This window comes from Scaptodrosophila lebanonensis, unplaced genomic scaffold (genome assembly GCF_003285725.1).
Source record: "Scaptodrosophila lebanonensis strain 11010-0011.00,11010-0021.00 unplaced genomic scaffold, SlebRS2 tig00000001-arrow-pilon, whole genome shotgun sequence".
In the NCBI taxonomy this organism is placed as follows: domain Eukaryota; kingdom Metazoa; phylum Arthropoda; class Insecta; order Diptera; family Drosophilidae; genus Scaptodrosophila; species Scaptodrosophila lebanonensis.
The window spans coordinates 15163110-15182862 of NW_022060529.1; the positions used below are offsets into that span (position 1 = coordinate 15163110).

General features: G+C 38.5%; 1 protein-coding gene across 1 annotated transcript; it reads left to right on the forward strand.

Annotated features, from left to right (window-relative positions):
- The first annotated feature begins 1749 nt into the window (after positions 1-1749).
- LOC115634054 (protein vestigial) lies at positions 1750-19390 on the forward strand. The gene is made up of 7 exons (XM_030531638.1): positions 1750-1845; positions 8464-8911; positions 10224-10559; positions 17170-17261; positions 17496-17683; positions 18780-18853; positions 19044-19390. Exons 1-7 carry the CDS (start codon positions 1750-1752, stop codon positions 19091-19093), a joined length of 1284 nt encoding a protein of 427 aa, XP_030387498.1. The 3' UTR covers positions 19094-19390.
- The last annotated feature ends 363 nt before the right edge of the window (positions 19391-19753 follow it).

Consider the following 19753-nt stretch of genomic DNA (forward strand, 5'->3'; position numbering starts at 1 on the left):
ATATCCACAAGAAGTAACAAACCGCTTAACTTGCAGTTTATTATGACGCCGAAGTTTAAGGACTATATTTTATTAGGAATTGAAAAAAAAAAACAACTTCTGAAATTATATGTGAATGCCAATACTAATACTATTTAAATCATTATTGAAAATGTCAAAACCTTTCTAATGATTTGATTAATATATATTGAAACATGATTTAAAAAATTTTCTAGTGTCTTTCCCGGCGGCAAATCTCATTACGAAAATCCTTCATCTTTCTATCATAGTTCAAAGTATTATTCAAAATTTTTGATATTTATGAAAATTAACAGCAGAAATGTTATTGTCGAAGTTAGAAAATATAATATTCCATCAATCTGACTTCTCAAACTGTGTTGAAGTATGAGCTAAAATCAAGTTTACAGTGGAAATAAATCGAGTTGGTATTCAAAGCCCTATACATTAGATTCTCTTATTAAAGAAACAAGCTTAGATTTTAAAATTGTAAGCGAAAACAAATACTCATGTAAAGCTTATTAGAATGTAATTTAGAAGGGTCTCTGTATTGTAATTTATTTTGTTCTCCAGCCATCTCAATTGTAATTTGTATTTCTAATTTTTATGGCCCATCATATTGAGCATGTAGTATGCACAGATTACATTTTTACCCAATCAATTTTAAATGCATTTTTCTCTTCGTTTTCACAGCTTGCACTTGTAGCGGAAAATCTGGAGCATCACATTGTCATGCCAACGCCGCAGGGAGTGGCAAAAAATGATTATGAGAGACACAAACAAAATAACATCCCATAAAAGCATAAACAACAATAAGAATAATAACAAACACTGCAGCAATGATAATTGCAAGTGCCTGTGGGTACAAACAAAGCAAAACCAGTGAAGAAAGTTTCAGGCAAAAAGTGTAAAAGAAAAAAAAAACAACAAAATAAGTAGGAAAAATTCGTAGAAAGAAGCTTGTGGATTAAACAAAAGAAAAACATAATGGAAAAGGAGTAAAAGAAATGCAATTAAAACGCTTTTAATACAAACGCGATGGTGTTTTACAATATGTAAATATAATTAGCCGAGCGGAGTTTTCATTCCTGGAATTCGCCATTGCCAACCGCAGCGGCAACAACAACAACAACAACTGCAACAATTGCAACATCTACAGTAAAAACAACAACAACAACAATATAAATACAAAAACACGCTACCACAACTAGAGCCGGTTTTATAATTACTCCACTGTACTGCAAACTCCACTGGCGGCAAAGTTTTTTTTTGTTGACCAGGCCTTGCGAGCTCACCTAGCCACGTCGTTGGCCATAGGCGGTGGGTGAGGAGTGTGTGTTGACGTTGGAGTTTGAGAGGCAACTGCAACTGCCAGTGGCCTGCAGCTGCATAGAAAATTGCCTGCGATTCAGAAAACAGCAATTGCAAATGCAATTTTCATGAAAACAAGTGCCCCTTCACAACAAACCGACAACCGACGACCGACAACGACGTCCACGCCACGTCCATTTTGAAAATCTATTGAAGAACTGCCTGCACAGAAAAAACGAAGTGATTTCCTTGTGTCCGTGTGTGTGTTGTATGTGCGTGTGCTTGTGTGGGCAAATTTAAATTAGTGCTGCACTTTGTTACTCATACGTGTATGTGCTGTGCTGTGTGATTTAAGTCCGAATAAGGTCTAACTTCTAAGCCGCTCCACCCGTCGCCCCGATTGATCCACCTCCTAGCGACCCACGGACTGCTGCAGCGACGATGGCAGTGTCCTGCCCTGAAGTAATGTACGGTGCTTATTATCCATATCTGTATGGGCGCGCTGGACCAAGTCGTTCCTTCTACCAATATGAAAGGGTAAGTGTTGTTTAATTTTCCACTTTTAGATTTGAACCAAATAATATGTGTGAAAGATGCGCATTAATGGAGTAAGCACACCCCGAACAATAGATTAAGTATATGTATGTTTTTTGAAATGAAATACGACTTCAATAGTATAGGCTATATTTTAACGATTGTTTTCTCCAGACAAGAACTATGTTAAATATTCCCAAACAAAATCTGAACGCATCTATCAAGAATTTGCATAATTCAATTCAATTTTTCATAATTAAATGAGAAACTAAATTAGTGTACACTTGTTCTGGTAACTTTGGATTTTTAAAGCGAACAATTAAGTGGAAAAGGGGTGTATGTATACGTTGTTATTCTGGTAGTTTTGGGCTTTTAAAGCAAACAATTTAGTATAAAGAGGTTGAAAGAAAAAACTACTGTTTAATCGCATTATAATGGAGTACTAAGGTGATGGCCTTTTATGAGCAAATCTGCACAATTTTGTTAAATATAGATACGGAGCTTTCTAAAACTAATACTTCATAGCATTAGAGATGACGATTACCTGTTAGTTTTTAGCTTCTTCAGCAATCAGCGATTGGCAAAAAGTTGCTGAATGTTTCTCTCCCATCATTATCAGTCTTCTCTGTCTCGGGTGTTTATATTTATTCAAATCTAAAGAGAGCTGTAATATTCCATCTAAAAACACATTCAGTTAATGTGATAAATGTTTGTACAACGAAGTTGGAAGTCACAATCGAAATTATTATTCTATACTTAGTAATAGTTCTAAATTGAAGTCAGCTCTTTATTTTGGGACAGCAAGTATCAAACAGTAAGCAAAATAGATGCACAGATAATCTATTTTTAAGCTGAAGTGTACAATAGTAACACTAATTGACTAGAAATAAAATTTTCAAGAACACACTCCTGAATAAATTATTATTTTCGCTAAATATAGTACAAAACCTACTTGGACCGGTCTACTATTTAGTATTTTAATACATTTATTTAGAATTATTTGTACTAGACTCAAATTGTTTGATTTGCCAAAAAACTCCAAGAAGTGTTACAAAAAAATCGCCTGAAAGCAGACGAACCATTGTAGCCTTTATCTAATTTTAGTGTTCATTCAATATTAATTGAGTTTAATCTTTAAAACTTTCATGCTTTGAAGATCATTGAAGTAATCAGAAGTTCTATCACACACATGTTGCAGTTAATAATTCAGCTCCCAGCCAATTTGTTCGCTGTGTTCCCATGCATAATTACAATCGACTAACAAATCATAAGAATTCACGCAAATCGCTAAATTTTTAACGAAATTTTTTCAAAGAATCTGAGGCAATGTTGTTTGGTTCGCATTTTGTTTGTGGCTTGCCCTTTTGCCAACATTGATTTCGAAGATTTCTGTGACAAGTACAGAAAAGTTCTCACGATGCCAAAAGCGTTTCGGACATCACAGTTTCCAAAAGGGTCCTCCTCTGCCTTCGTCTCCCTCGGTCGCGCCCGGTTTGAGGCTCTTCTGTTTTTGCCTTGAGGCTGCTCAGCTTGTCGCTGGGGCACAAAGAAATTCTTGTGTCGCAAGTTCCAATTATACAAGGCCGCGGCACCAAATCGAAATTGGCCTTTTATGTAAGTAACCGATACGACACGATTCTGATTCTATGCTTTGCATGCCCATAAACAGGCCCAGATAAACTCCAAATCGCCAATGTGCACGGGCCTCTCGAGCTCTTCGAACCAATCGCCAATCTCCAGATTGAGTCAGCACTACTGCTCTGACCGGTTTATTTGGCTGCCCACAGTCAGAGTCATAGTCACAGTCGATGTCGATGTCGCAGTTGCGGTCGCAACTTGGAGACGGAGACTCACAGTTTTGTCTGCCAGTCGACACTTTTTTGTCGCTGCTGCATTGCCGGAGGAAAACCTTTTTGTTTGTTAATTTATTGTGTGTATCGCCATTAGTTCTTGCCGAGCTCCGATCAAAAAACAGCCCCCAAAACGGAGCGCTTTGTGTTTTGTCAACTGGCAGCCCTACGCAAGCCGCCAACACGACTGCGATCAGATAAACCAGCAGCAGCAGCAGCCGTTGCCTCTTCAGGCGACAGTGTCCGAAAGAAAAAGTTTGCCCAAAAAGCCCAACTGACCAACTGTCTCTTTGTTGTTGCTGTCGTTGCCTCTGTGGCCGGTGCTTTGGTACCTTCTTGCCTGCCTCTGCGTTCAGCCGAAACGTGTCCCTGGTTCCTCTGGCTGGCAGTGTTCCGCCTGTCCCGCCGACCGGGCCCGTCCCCGTGATTTATGCCGTGTGATTTTCATCCTGACTGCTCAACATAATCGAAATATCGTTTCACCTAATAACAAGTACGCGCCAAAGCCAAACAAACCGCATCGTCGACTGCAGTCGCTCGAAATTCCTTTCGTCGTTTCAATTTAAAGTCCAATACTGTTGTATCTTTTGCATTCTACCCGCTGAGCCGAGCGGAGAGGAGCGGACAGGAGAGGAGCGAAGCGGAGACAGACAGGCAACCACAGTGGCCAAGTGGCCGCATTTGTTTGTAGGCTACTGCACTTTTGCGCATGTTGGGGCGATTTGGCAATTTGGCAGCCGATGGCAGTCGATGTGGCTGGCGATTGATCGTGTCTGGCGATAAGCGGCACGCTGATTATGTGCTTAAAACAACTGACAGATACAGATACATTCGCCAGCATTATTTGTCGCAAATGCTTGCACTTCATAAAAATGCATTCGGCCGTGAATACATCTGGCTCTCATATGCATATACCCATGACAATACCAACTGCGAAATTTTCACAAATATACATGTATTTTGAAATCAACATGAATAGAAGAAGAGCTTTCAAATATGGGTTAAAAAGTTCTTTATATAGTAGTATACAAAATCCTATTTCAAATATATGAAATGGTTATAAAAGTAGTAGCTATCAAAGATAAATCACATTCGTGGTAAAAGAGTAAGAGCTGCGGCCAAAAATTCTTAATAATTATTGTGCTGAAATGCACAACTCTTTTAATCTTAAGAACAACAAGTACTCGCAAAATAATCCAACACTTTAGTGGACGGCAGAACTATACATAATGCGGCCTATTAGCCTAGTCGGTCTTTTGGTTGCAAAAAAGTTTTTAGAGCTGAAATTTAAATTGTAATTAAATGCTAGAAAGCATATATTAGGTTTGTGCAAGATGAAAAATGTTGCAAGCGGAAGCAAGCATTTCCGACCTTATCGGCATGAGCATATGCGGCCGAGTCATTTAAGCCATGTCTATCTGTCTGTGCGTCCGTCTGTATGAACACCTAGATCTCAGTGACTATAAGAGCTAGAGACAACAAATATTGCACACAAATGTCTTAACTGTGACCACAGTACTAGTTTATTTCAAAATCTTCCTTCTTCCCTTTTTTCGCCTGCTACAGCATTTCGTCAAAACTGTCCGGAATTAAACAGCCTTATGAACTAAACTTTGTGTATATTATTTATAAGTATTCAATAATATACTTTTATTTTAAATTGCATCTAAGTTGGGAAATTTTAAGCAAAAGTTATTAGCGAAATCATTATACCCTGAACATTAAGCGTAAGAGGGTATACTAGTTTTGCTCTTTGGGTACAGGGTTTTCACTGACGGCCTGTTTGACTATAGCATTCATTTTATATTATTTGCATTGTATTTTATGTTATGTATAAAACGAAGTAATTAGTTAACAGCAGAAGTAATGAAACAATAATAAAAATCGATTTCATTTTTAGAAATTAGAAATTAAAGCAGATGCAAGTTTAATTTACTTACTAAAGAGCAAAAATTAGTTCCAACCCATCAAGTAAACTGATATTAAGACATTCCCTTTGTATGCGCTTGGTATGTGGTATTGAAGCTGACATTGCCTCTTCAACACACTCAGCACCTTTTAGATATTTTCCCCACAAGTAGATGACTCGGCAGTTGTGTTAATTAAGCCGCAGATGTTCAAGTTGCCGCAAACAACTTAAAAAACAAATTAAGACTTTGTAAACAAGGCGAAACAGCCAAACAGTTGCCACCTTGAACAAGAGAACGCAAATGTGTTCACTCGTACAAGATACTTTTTGGTTGTTAACCTCCAGCTAGGTTAGCACTTAATATAGGGGGGCGCGTAACGCCACATAGTTGTTGCACATAAATCAATGGCGCTGTCAATGAGTGCAGTTTTCAAATGGATCGTGCTGGTTAACCCATTATTAACCCTTAACACTCTGAGAAGCGGCGCGTGCGGGGGAGTTATATTTAGAAATCATAGCATGGCACAAAGACACCAAATGCTCCATGACACTGGGTTATCAGCCACTTATAGCATATATTTGGAGCAGCGACCATGCTAATGGGCTCATTAAAGAGCATAAACAGCAGCAGCAGCAGCAGCAGAGGCAGCAGCAGCTAGGGGCAGGGAGCAGTTCGGGGTTAGAAGGTGTTGCTGTTGCTGCTCGTAAATTGTCGCGAGCGTCGCATTATGCCTGACACCTCGCTAAGCTTGAAGATTGTGGCGTGATTATCGCCTGTCTGTGCATGGTGCCATGGTGACCTAACCAGCGCCTAACCCCTCCCCCATGAGACGCCCTCAACCTTTTCGGTACGTCTTCGGCGGCGACTGCGTGACAATATGCGGCATGCTCGTAAATTTAATGGCTTCACTGCATTTTCCATCAACATAAATTTTCGTATTGTGTCATTTTCAATTTGCTGAAACGCGCTCAACGTGCTCATAATTCATTGCACACACACACTCACACTCACACACACACACACTAACTCCTCACCCACTTGAAACTAAACTCAAATATCCATTCGGCTATTCTCCGATACTTAGAAAATAGTAAACTGATATATTTTTCGAATCTATCGCTCGACTTGTTAATTTAATAATGTAGTCAGCGTTAAAGAAATGAGTAGAGGGAGAACAAGGACGCTCCAACCCACTCCCACAAATACGAATAAAATATTTTAGCTAAATAATAAACTAGACTTTTCAAAAAGAAAACAAACAAACAACAATGTTGGCAAAATCCATTTAGAAATACACTTAAAGCATGTAGAACGAGTGTTTTAGCTCGTTGGTTCATACCGGCCATAGGTCTTCAGTAGCTTTTTGGATGCCTGCTACCTCCACATAATTTCCTTTCCTTTTATCGGCAAATGCATTTCATTAAAAACTTAAAAGCCCACCGTTCCGAATCAGGTCGTCAATTCTCTGTCCCTTACTTTATAGACTTCTTTCTTTAAATCTCATCTTGTTTTCTGCGACCATATAATCCAAAGAATATTTGCTAAAATGGATTATATTTGGCCTCCCTTGGTTGAGGTCTGATGTTCAATATTAATACTTTGAATTGTATATTTCAATTCCGCCTGACATACGACCTTTGACCCCATTGTACAATAAACTGAAAAAAGGTAATCAACTCATTTCACAAAAAAAAAACAATATTTTGTATTAACGGCAATTAAAAGGGGGCGTAATAATGTTGCTGAGTTATTAACATACAAATTGTCTAAGGGTTGCAATCAAATTAAACCACCCCAAAAAAATATATCCTTGATACGCCCATTATTATATTGAAGGGCTTATGGACCAATTGAAGTCCACTTCTGTGTGTTTTTTTACAGAATTAAGTTATGATTTAAATTTGACAGTATGGAATGACACTTTTTAGATCAAGTTCTAAAATAGGGACTTCTAAATATGGTAACGCTATATATAACGCGATTATAAATAAATATGTGAACCACAAAATAATATACACATACATATGTACATATACTGTTCTCGTCAAGTGCAAATGAAGACTTTATATTGACTCCGAGAGACCTATGCAGTCTGTCAAATACCTTCAAAGGGAAAACAGGTACACCTATGGCTATATTTGTAAAAAAAAAACAACTTTATTTAGATTACATGATAGTTAAAAATAGAGATTTAAAAAGATTGTAGAGTGTTAAAGTCGTGCCAATCCCACTCAGTCATTCAACTAAAATAAATTTTGTTGTTCCAATCATTTCGATGATTATATGAGTAAGCTTTAACCGTAGTATAATATAGAGGCAATATAAAAAGTGTATACTATACAAGTAGAAAAGAAAATATCGAAATAGACAGAAAAGTTTTAAGTACTATGACTGGAATTAGAACCGATTTACTTAACTTTGTTACGATATCTAAATAAATAAGACCGTTATCCTATTAACTAACCCATCGGTCCTTCAGGAGCTTCATAAATAATCAGACTATATATGGTTTATAATAAAATTGTTCTGCATATATGGATAAGACAAGTCTGCATTCCAAGTTTGGTGGCCTTAGTTTAATGTCCAGGCGATCATGTCTATATTGAATTGACTCGTCATATCCTTTGTACCTAAGCCATGCGGTCTGCCACGCCTCCTTCTGCTGTAACTTACACTGGGCATAGAGTTTCTATTATTATATTATAATATTCTTTCATCTTTTGGACACAATGATAAAAAGGGTATTATGGTTTATTCTAATTACACATTTCTTTTTCACTTAAGAAAACATAATTACTTTAATTGAGTGAACTGCAAATATAGTTATTTTTCTATTTCTAATCCTTCGATTATAATTGCAGTTCAACCAGGACTTGTACTCGTCATCGGGCGTTCAGTTGGCCGCCTCCTCAAGCGCCTCTGGCAGCTCTCATTCACCCTGCAGTCCCATCTTGCCACCATCGGTGAGCGCCAATGCGGCAGCCGCGGCTGTTGCAGCAGCGGCCCACAATACGGCAGCAGCTGCCGCAGCCGCTGTCGCCAACCAAGCCAGCTCCTCAAGCCTACAACTGGGCTCAGTCGGTGCGTTGGGTGGCGGTGGTGGCAGCGGTGTAGGGGGCGGTGTTGTTGGCAGCAGTAGCGGCGTTTTGGGCAGCAATCTGGGCAGCCAACTGCCAACCAGCGGCGGCTCAGGAAGCACTGGCCTGGGCATGAGTCCTGGTCTAGGCGGTGCGCTTCCTAACACACTGCACAGTCGGACGCATCAAACCAAAGAAGAGGATCTCATAGTGCCGCGCAGTGAGGCTGAAGGTGAGTTTCCTACCGTAAATAGAATAAAAAATCCAAAACCAATGCAAGCCTAACCTACAGTGAAAGCTTCTACTAGCGAACATTTAATTCATAGATAAAATATTAAAATATATATATAGCTAAGAGAGCTTTAAAGATGTATGTATAAAATGGCAGATGAGTAGATTGGAATATATTAAAACATACAAGTATATTTAAAAGGCAATGAGTGAGTGCTTCTACTAGCAAACATTTAATTCATAGATAAATAATAATTAAAACATATAGTGTATTGTATGTATAGTTAGGTATATGGGAAGCGTTAAAAATGTATGTGTAAAATGACAGATGAGTAGATTGGAATATATTTGTATAGATAATTAAAAGAGAGTAAAATGCACAAACAGATAAAACAACATTTGAAAACAAACAACCAACAGCATATTAAGAAAGTGGCACAAATGCCGTAAAAGGAAGAGTACAACTAAACTAAAAGACTTATTGCACTTCAAACAAAGATAATACTTCGCACTTTATAAAAATCATTTAAAAATCAAATGAAAATAAAAATAAACAATTTGTATAAGGAGCTGACGAATCTTTTTAGGACAGTTAGGAAGAAGGAACGACTAATAGGCAATACCTGAATAAATATAAATTCATAAATAATTTGGTATGTGGAGAAGATTTAATTTAAAAACAACCATCTAATTGAGTCTAAGTATTAGGTGGGCTGATTTGAATACTTATTCGAAATGATTCATGATTTTGCAGGCATTTGCAAATTTAATTAATTGATCGAACCGAAATGAATATTAATTAGAGTGCTCTCAAAGTCTTGAAAGGCTAGTTTGTAGAAGCAGGAACCTAAAAGGATAAAATCCGCTGCTAGAGCTTTCACTGTGCGTGTTTTTCTTTTTGAGAGCTCAAGCGGGACGCCACAAAATTGTGCGCAACTAATTAATTTGCAAATTGCTGAGATTGTTCGTTGACAATCATCGGAGTGGTGGTCGCGTAGGTTGCTCTGTCGTATACTGGTGGTGGTGGTGGTGCTGGTGGTGCTGGCGCATTCCAGCAAGTTAACATTCAATAATTTATACAAAATAATATTCTAGATATGCAATGCAAATTGAATGAAGAACAAAAAACAGCGATGAAAAGCGTGCTGGGCAGCGTTGCGCAGCGCAACGCCACTTGCCGCATTTTAATGGCCATTAAAATGTTAATTAACAAATGTTTTCTGCACAAAAATATGCTGACGTATCTTTCTGTATCTCCGTATGGATATGTCGGTGTGTTTATGTGCGTGTGTGTGTGTTTGCTTTGATTGCAGCGCGTCTCGTGGGCTCCCAACAGCATCATCACAATGAATCATCCTGCAGCTCGGGTCCGGACTCGCCGCGGCACACGCATTCGCATTCACATTCTCTGCATGCGGCATCGGCGGGTGCGGGAGGGGGCGCTGTCGGTGGCGTGGCATCTGTGACGGGTGCCATGTCAAAGGATCTGCCACTGGACACCAACAGCAGCAGCGGCAGCAATAGCCAAGGACGAGCTCAGTATCTTTCGGCCACCTGCGTTGTATTCACCAACTACTCGGGCGATACGGCCAGTGTGGTCGATGAACATTTCTCCCGAGCACTTAACTACAACAATAAGGACGCTAAAGGTAGGTAAACCACATTAAGTTGTAAGCAGACTTGATATATCATTTAAATTTGTGTCATTCATTTAGGGGCCTGGGCCCCCCAAAGCCCCTACACACATCCTCACGCATCCCAACGTTTCCATTTTGTCGTCGGGATATGAACATTTTGATCAAAAGACCGCGCATGTCATGTACTTGTCCCAGCTGTCAGTTTGCGTGTTTGCTGCTGCGTTTGTATTACATTTTCCCAGAACGCCGCACCACATACACAAACTAGCACACTAACTAATTTTATAATTACACTCAAGAAAAAACGAAACGCAAACATTGGAAGTTATTAAAACGTTGCACGCCATTTCAATGGTAGAAGTATATGTACACAGTACTACTCTCACCTCATACTTGTAGACACATTTTAAAAATCAGTTGTCGTTAAAATATAGTACTATCTATGTAATACTGAAGCTGCAGCAAGATACGAACTCAATATCCCTCAAATCAACATTATTTTGGGCTTTACATTTTAAACTTACTTGTCTGACCATAATTTAGTATAAGATTGTGAATAAATTAAATTTTTTTTTTGACAAAATCTTGTTTCTTTACTCTTCAAAGATTTCAAAAATAATTGAACTGCAAACATAGCACTTTTTCCATTAATAGATTTTACCATTTAAGACATTTAGTCAGTCATAGAGGCAGACAATGCGCTAGTCTAAAACAAAGTCACAATTTTGTGCGATATACAAAAAATATTTTTTTAAAACATGTTCATCCATCAGATGCATTGCATCAGATGAGTCCATTATTAGGAATTTACCATTTAAGACATCTAGTTAGTCATAGAGGCAGATAATGCTCTAGTCCGAAACATAGTCACAATATATATTATTTAAACTAGTTAATCCATCAGAAGCATTGCACCAGAGGAGTCCATTTAAGATATGTAGTTTTCGTAGAGGCAGATAATGCTCTAGTCCGAAACATAGTTACAATTTTGTGCGATATAGAAGATATATATTTTTTTTAAACTAGTTTATCCATCAAATGCATTGCATCAGAGGAGTCCATTGTTATGATTTTACCATTTAAGTTACCTAGTTAGTCATAGAGGCAGATAATGTGCTAGTCTAAAACATAGTCAGAATTTTGTGAGATATACTATTTTTTTTATAAACATGTTCATCCATCAGGTGCATTGCATGAGAGGAGTCCATTTAAGACATCTAATTAGTTATAGAGGCAGAGTTTATGCATCAGATGCATTGCATCAGATGAGTCCATTATTAGTTTAGTTTAATACAGATTTTACAACTACTTAATGAACCCATGCGTTCAACTTATAGAAAAAAATAATGTAAATTTACAACAGAAGATTCCTTTTCATAATTTGTAACAAACTTCTCCTGTTTTATTTTAATTTAACGTATTATTCACCACTATAACGTACAACCATGGTTGAACAAATCCAATGCAACCATATAATTAAATAATTGTTCTCCTTAGGATAAATCTTAAAGAAAGAATAAAGATTTTTAAAAAATAAATAAAAAAAAACTTATTCACTACTACCACTGATGTTTAAGTAGTTCGATTTCAGTATTAATTTTATAAATGACGTTTAACTAAAGATTAGTTTACTATTCGTAGTGCATAACCTGTTAGTTCCAGTACAGTATCTAAGACATAAACAAGGGGCTAGGTTCAAGCCGCAGCGACCTAGAATTTTTGTGGTTCTATTTTTGGCGTGTTATTCCCAGCTGAAATATTTTTGTACACCTACAGGATTGTATTTTAGCGTTCTACTTGATAAACCATTAAGAAAGCCCTCGCAAATTCAAATGACGTATGCACATTTATTTTTTTTGAATTCACTTTGAAATGACAGCGTTGGCATTCGCGCAGTCGCCGGTGGCCCCCTCGACTGCCCCTCCGGGTGCTAACCAAGCAAATGCCACTGACGAGTCGTCGCTGCAGTGCGTCGCACACAATAACCAAATAAATCAAGTTGCCACTTGCCACTCGCTTGTTCTTTCGATTTCAAAATTAATTACCTCCTTTAATGAAGATAAACGTTTCGTTTGTTCATGCCTGTCTGTCTATGTAGTGCCTTCTTGTTTCGCCTTTACTTTCCTTAAGTTGTTTTTAATATACGAGTATGTATGAGTATGTTTGCTTTATTTTTGTACATATGTACAGAATTCTTGTTAGCGCTCGTTGCTTGCATGTGCTATGCAGTGCTCTAAATTTGTTTTAATTTCATTAACACGAGCACGAGCTGTGCATATGCCAGTCCATATCCATATCTACATATATCCATAACTACTTGTATATCCAGAGCCATATGAGCAAGAGCAGGCTGCTAATCTGCAGTGAAAGGTAATGAATGTGAGCTTCAATTCCCAATCAATTATCCTTATTGTCACCTTGAGGCGCGTGCAGGTTGTAAAGCCATTTGTGGCCCACACATTTGCATGCTAAACAGATAATGCTAGGTAATGGCTCGTACGTGTTGCTCAGAGTCGGCTTTAAGAGCTGAAATCCACACCCACGTACAAGTACAGACACAATGAACATTTTGTGGTGTATCCAGCATTTACCACCAATCGCAATACCTGTCTACCTTTTGTTCAGCTCCTGTGGCTCCCATTTGCCATTTGCCGTTTGGCTGCGGAATGAAGCAAGTGCGGCAAATGGAAGCTGCTGCCATTATTGGCACTTTGATTGCAAAATTGTGAGGCATTTAAATTTCATTCGACACGCGATAATTGGAAATTTTCGTGTATTTGGTCAACTAATTTGGGGAAAGCAATTTGCAAACGACATGCCACATAATAAGGTCGATGATGCTTCAAATGTATTCAGGCAAGATATCATCTTTAAATTCAATTTAATTACAGCTAGTACATAGAATTTAAAATAAATGCGTTACAATGTTAACTGGGAATTTTAACCTATTTGGGTTGCGGTGTCCTCAACTATTTAAATTATATTTATTGGCCATTTAATACAATTACTTAAGGAGATATCGTAACTAAGAGATATGTATTTTCATCAATAATTGTTGATGAAACTTTCATAAAAGTGCTTTTGCTGCTTTGGTGCTTTTGTGGAGAAAATATTCAAGATCTTCAAAATTAGAATTCTTGTAAGTACTCTTAAAATAGGGCCAATGCGGTCTTTGTTTGTAAACGACTTTTCCCTCACTATAGTTGTGGTTATTAGTTAAATAATATCTGTATTTTTCTTCCTTCCCCATTGGATCGAACTTACTCGTATATAAACAGTCAGGAATCTATGCAATATCGCGTGAAAAAATGCCAAATCCTCTGTCCTCGGCCGAAGCAGTTTTGCATTGACAAAAAATTATCAATGATGTGGAGTTATTATACTATATGGGTAAAACATAAAAAGTTTTCATTCAACCTTTCTGCAATTATGAAACTTACTCTCCAAATATAAGTGTTCCTTCAGTGTACAATAAGCTTTCTGTCAAGCACATGTTTTTAATAAATTAGCTAAAATTGAACAAGGTAAGCAACATATACTTATAGAGCTCTTAAGCTAATAATTAGCACATTAATTTGTGTTATGTTACGAGTAGGCTTTGAAAAGTAAGCCCAAGAAAAGGTTTTGTAGCAGAAAACTATATTTTAGTATAGAACTCCTATTCTGTTAAAAAAAAAGTAGTATTGCACTTATGACATGCTTGGGGAATTTGACCAGTTTGTGCGCAGATTGTTTGCCTGTCTGACCGAAATTCAGAATTTCACATCCTCGTATGTCATTCCCTTTGAATAGTTATTTCACATTGTTTTTGAACTCTGAGGACGGTACAACTTCCAATAATCAAATCCGCCAAATACGGACGTATGTGGTTAAAAACAATTATATGAATGCAATAATCGATTGTTTTTTTACGAAGTTGTAAGAAAAACCAATTTTTTGCTTGTATAAACAAATATTTGTTTTGCAACAATTTTTTTTCTAATTCCATGCATATCACGAAATAGGCCCAATCTCAGCAATTAATGATTGCCATAATAGTTGTGGTTAGACAGCTCACTTAACACATTCCGCTAGTGAAAACGAACTCAGCCTACACGATTTTGGTTAACAGAGAAAAAATAGAAATTGTTTTATTTTCATTTTGTTTTTTTTTAGATAGATGGCAGCGCATTGCTTAATGGTATTTAAAGTTCATTTTGGCCATTTGTCTATCTGAGCGGTTTGTTGTCGTAAATACAAATACACACACACATACGCACACACACACACAGACACAGACAGGCAAGCGAATTTACATTGATGTGTACTTTAAAAACTATGCAGTATTTATATAAATTTTTTTAATGCATATATAAAGCCATGAAATGCATGTGTGTGTGTGTGTGTGTGTGTGTTTGTATATCTAGTTGGAATGTGCTATGAAATGTCGCCGGAATGCGATGCGGTCTACGCTGCTGTTGTTCTTGTTGTGTTGCTGTTGTTGTGCGGTTCGTCTGGCGGTGCCAATGCCGAATGCCGCATAGATTCCTCATTACGGTTTTAAAATGCATTTCAATTAACTGCTCACTCGAGATATACCAGCACCAAACAACAACAACAACAACAACAACTTCAACAACTAGCATATATGTATATATGTATATAGAGAGTGTGGCACGCTTGCACTTTCAGTTGCCGCTGACTCGGGCTGCTTTAAATATCATCAGCGCTACAACAAGAAGAACAACAACAACGCTTCGATTCCGTGGATCATCCTCGTCCTCAGCTGCGTCGACTGCAGTTGTTCTTTGGGTGTTTTGGGGTCTCTTTGCCTCTCGGTGCTCGCTCGCTATTTGCCGTGGCACATTCATATGATATTCGAATTTCGAATGCTATTTAATTAGATGCTTGAGAAATTCGATTTAAAATTCCTTGGCACCCGCTGTAGGGCACACAACACGCGGCTATTTTGATTACGATTACCGTGCTGTATCTATTTAAAGGACAAGGGAAATGTGACTGCGACTCGCAATCGCATCGATGGCCATGTGTGTGGTTTCGGCTTATCTGCCAAGCCATAAATTTAGGTTTAGCCCTAAACTGGACAGCTTCATTAGTCGTAGGACGAGCGCAAAGTGCCGCTTGCCGGGTGAAAGGTGAGTTGCAGGTAGGCTGACAATTTTTCGGCTACTTTCATGAAACATGAAAAGAAAAGGCGTGTCGCCAAAAACAGCAGCAGCAGCAGCAACATCGGTAGCACCAGAAACTGCAAATACTCGCTGCTTGGCTTGCACATTAATGGGAATTCCTTGCCGCCATTTGACGTCTTCTTGCGTCGAAGCGAGTGACTGAGTGAATGACTATGACGACTTCTTGCCCGACAGCCGTCGGCTGTTACTCCTGCACTGAATGGGCACGCGGCATCGCCAACCAGCCAACCAGCTACACAGACAGTCAACTAGTCAGCCAGGCAACCAGCCGCATCATCAGCATTCAGTGCACACACAAACAACGTGCCTGGCAAGTCGCGATGCCGCGGCAGTCAACAAACAGGCCAAACATTACACATCCACATCCTCGTCTTCGTCCTCGTCCTCGTCCTCGAAGTCGCCAAACCCACCCGCCTCAGCGTCCAACTGCAGCAGTTGTTGTATATTTTTCTCTCGAATTGAGTTTGGAATGTTGTCAACGCAAATGCATGCGCCTATGTATGTTTCTGAATCGTTCCAGAGACGATTCAGAGCCCACAGAACAGATGAAGAAGGGGCAAGGGCTGGCTGCATATGTGCATGCCACAGACGCTGCCAACCAACCAAAAGTTGTTGCTATTTTCGGCAACAATTTTCCAACGTCAACAGCAGCCCGCTGCAGCGGCTCCATTACTCGTACACTTCGTGCGCCTTCCCAATGTAATGAAGATGTCTTTGGGAGCTGCCTCCGCTGCTGACGCTGCTGTGCATTTTCATAAGCGCGTAGATTTACAAACATTTAATACAAGTGATGATCCTGAACACGGACCCCACTAAACATTCCGCGCAGTTATTTGCAACAAGCCGTGGCGCCGCAAGCAACAACGCGACGTGCCATTCAGTTCCTCTTCACTGCCCACCTCTTTCAGAATTGTGCTCCTTGTGTTGTGTCGTTTATTTAATCATTGTATGGTTAAAGTAATGCTCTGGGGTGATGAAAAGCCCACTATATTTGAATAAAGTATTTTAAAGTGTAAAACAGAACTTTTACTTATATTTTTTGGTTCAATATATGGTCAACGATAGCTCTCAAGATTCCACAATTACCGAATCGTGCCTTTGAAAGATAAAGCTTGACAAGGTCTCCTGTGCGCTCGTGTCTCAGTAACAGCCCCTCTAACTGTCCTTTCGGGCACCCAATTGATTCATTTTCTCTGTTCCCCCACTCTTATTGCAATTTCGAAAAATCTATAATAAATTCCAGTAACTTCCTCAAATAGAGCGCGCCCGGGTTGAGAAGCATCTTTGTTTAAATGAAATCATTTGAGTATTTATTATTAGTTCTTACAATTTGAATTATAAATTCCATTTTATAGCCACTTTAAGTCCCATACACACTGATCCAAATTGCCAACACTGTACAATAATCATTCGATGATGCTTTGTTATTCTAGAAAGCAACAGTCCAATGTCAACTCGCAATTTCCCACCATCGTTTTGGAACAGCAATTACGTGCACCCCCTACCCGCGCCCACACATCCACAGGTGAGTTCCAAGTGCCAGACAATGCCAAAAGTAGCATCGAAATCGATTAACTGTCATGCAAGCAACAATTACCTGGCGGCCATAACAAAATGCGCTCGGACCCAATGGTCCTTAGCTTCTGCAGGCACAGCGGTCACTTGGCATTTTAAATAAGTTGTAATTCGGCCCCAGTGCAATGGTCCAAGCTGATTGTGCATCTCTGCTCTGCTCCTATCTCTCCTTCTCACGCAACAGGTTAGCGACTTGTACGGCACAGCGACGGACACAGGCTACGCCACAGATCCTTGGGTGCCGCATGCGGCGGCAGCACACTATGGATATGCGGCGCATGCGCACGCGGCACATGCGCATGCCTATCACCACAATATGGCGCAATACGGTAGCCTGTTGAGACTGCCACAGCAGTACAGTCATGGTTCAAGGTAAGTTCGATTACAGTAGAAGACGCTTAAGACGAAGCAAGTGGAATGATATGAGCAATTCCAATTCCCCCTTCAAATCCCTAAAGTATATTGACATAAACATTGTTAGACAAAGCAGGGAAAATTCGTCAAGCATACAAGTATAAATGAATACACAAAACACTCCAAACCAACATAAAATGGACCTTCTCCCTTGACTTGAATATTAAATATCTTAAGTTTCAATATTTTAACAATTGGAAAACCGGAAAAGTGACCGAACTAAAGGAATAAGTTTAATTGTTAAAATTTAATCCCCTGTATTGCTTCTTGGAGTTTTGAATTTACAAATTATGGAAAGTAATTCACATGCCTAGAAACTAATCGGTTTTTTGTCCCTTTTTTATGTGACTCAAATATTATTTGACTAAGGACAATATGAGACATGTTCTATGTGCTTCTCATTATTATACCCTGTAGCCGTAGGGTAAAAAGGGTATATTAGGTTTGTGCAAAGTATGTAACATGCAGAAGGAAGCATCTCCGACCCCATATAGAATATATATTTTGAATCAGCATGACGAGAGAAATCGATTTAGGCATGTCCGTCCGTCCGTCTGCCAATCTGTCCGTCCGTCTGTCTGGATGAACGCAAGGATCTCAGAAACCATAAAGGCTGGAATAACCAAAGTTGGTATCCAGATTCTCCTAAGTCCGAGAAAGGACGAGTTTATTTTACTTTTTTGAATTTCCCGGGTACAGGGTATTTCACTGTCGGGCTTGCTCGACTGTAGCGTTCTCTCTTGTTTTGTTGAAGAAATGAGCGTTTCTACACCTACCTACCTACAGCTCTAACTGCTGTATCTGCTTTAGTTCTTTTACCAATATTTTATTTATAAATTAGATGTAATTTTTTTCTAAGCAATAGATGACTAGGTCAGTTATTAACTGGATGCCAATTCCAAGTTCTCATCTAACTATGTGTATAAGAGCTTGAAGCTCTTAAGCAATGTCTACTGTATTAGTTACACTTTGAATTGTTGTAGCAGCCATTCTAACATTTCGCCTCACCCTTTGCCTCCTTTGGGGGCCAACTGGGCTCGTTCTCTCATTTCAGGTTACACCACGACCAGCAGACGGCTCATGCGCTGGAAAGTGCGGCGGCTTACTCGAGTTACCCAACAATGGCAGGTGTGTACGAGTATACTTGACCAATGCACACCATCCGACTCTGTGTTTACATCAAAGGCGATTTACATGCCGGCGTTGTCAGAGTTTATTGCGTTGACATGACAACCCTCTTCATATGTATATTCTTACGTTTGTGTTTTAATAAAATATTCTCTCTGTTTACCTTTTTCATTTGCTATGCCGCACAAAGGCTTGGAAGCTCAAGTGCAGGAATCATCAAAGGATCTGTATTGGTTCTGAAGAACCACATCAAGTGTGTTATCCTTTCGCTTCAACCAGCTGACGTGTGCCGTCTACAAAAACACAAAGGAGAGCTGTTGTTTATGTATAATAATAAAATAAAAAAATACGCCCAAATACTTAAAAGAATTCACAAAAAAATACTAAGAAAATGAAATGAAATGTGCAAGCTTACGTTTGAGAAATCTACTACAAATTAACAAAGAAATGCCTATAAATATAAAAATCATTTACATCTACAATTTCAGGTTTAATTATTGTAGCTAATTACATGTGTACAATACCTACATACATACATACATACATACATAAATACTTGGCAAATATTTGCGTTAATTTGTAATTATTAATTTAATTAATGAATTCGCTTTTAAGCAAAATGCAGTCTGTGTTTCTTGTGAGGTTTTCGTAAGCATTAATTAATTTTACTCGAAATGTATTGCAAACAAACAGTTTCATATTATACGTATAGATATATACATATACATATATATATATATATGTATGTATATACGTATGTATAGAACATACCTATGTATTTTGTATTGTACAACCTTATAAGTTTAGCATCCCATATCAGCAAATTAGACACTCGTACATATAAATAAATATAAATTATAAATATACGATATATTCTTATGCATAATATGCGTTAGTTTT

Bases quoted from the DNA above. Each gene is read 5' to 3' on its own strand.
- LOC115634054 (XM_030531638.1), top strand. From the start codon at position 1,750: ATGGCAGTGTCCTGCCCTGAAGTAATGTACGGTGCTTATTATCCATAT. The intron at 10,560-17,169 runs GTAGGTAAACCA...TTGTTATTCTAG, and splicing joins CAACAATAAGGACGCTAAAG to AAAGCAACAGTCCAATGTCA. The intron at 17,262-17,495 runs GTGAGTTCCAAG...CTCACGCAACAG, and splicing joins CCGCGCCCACACATCCACAG to GTTAGCGACTTGTACGGCAC.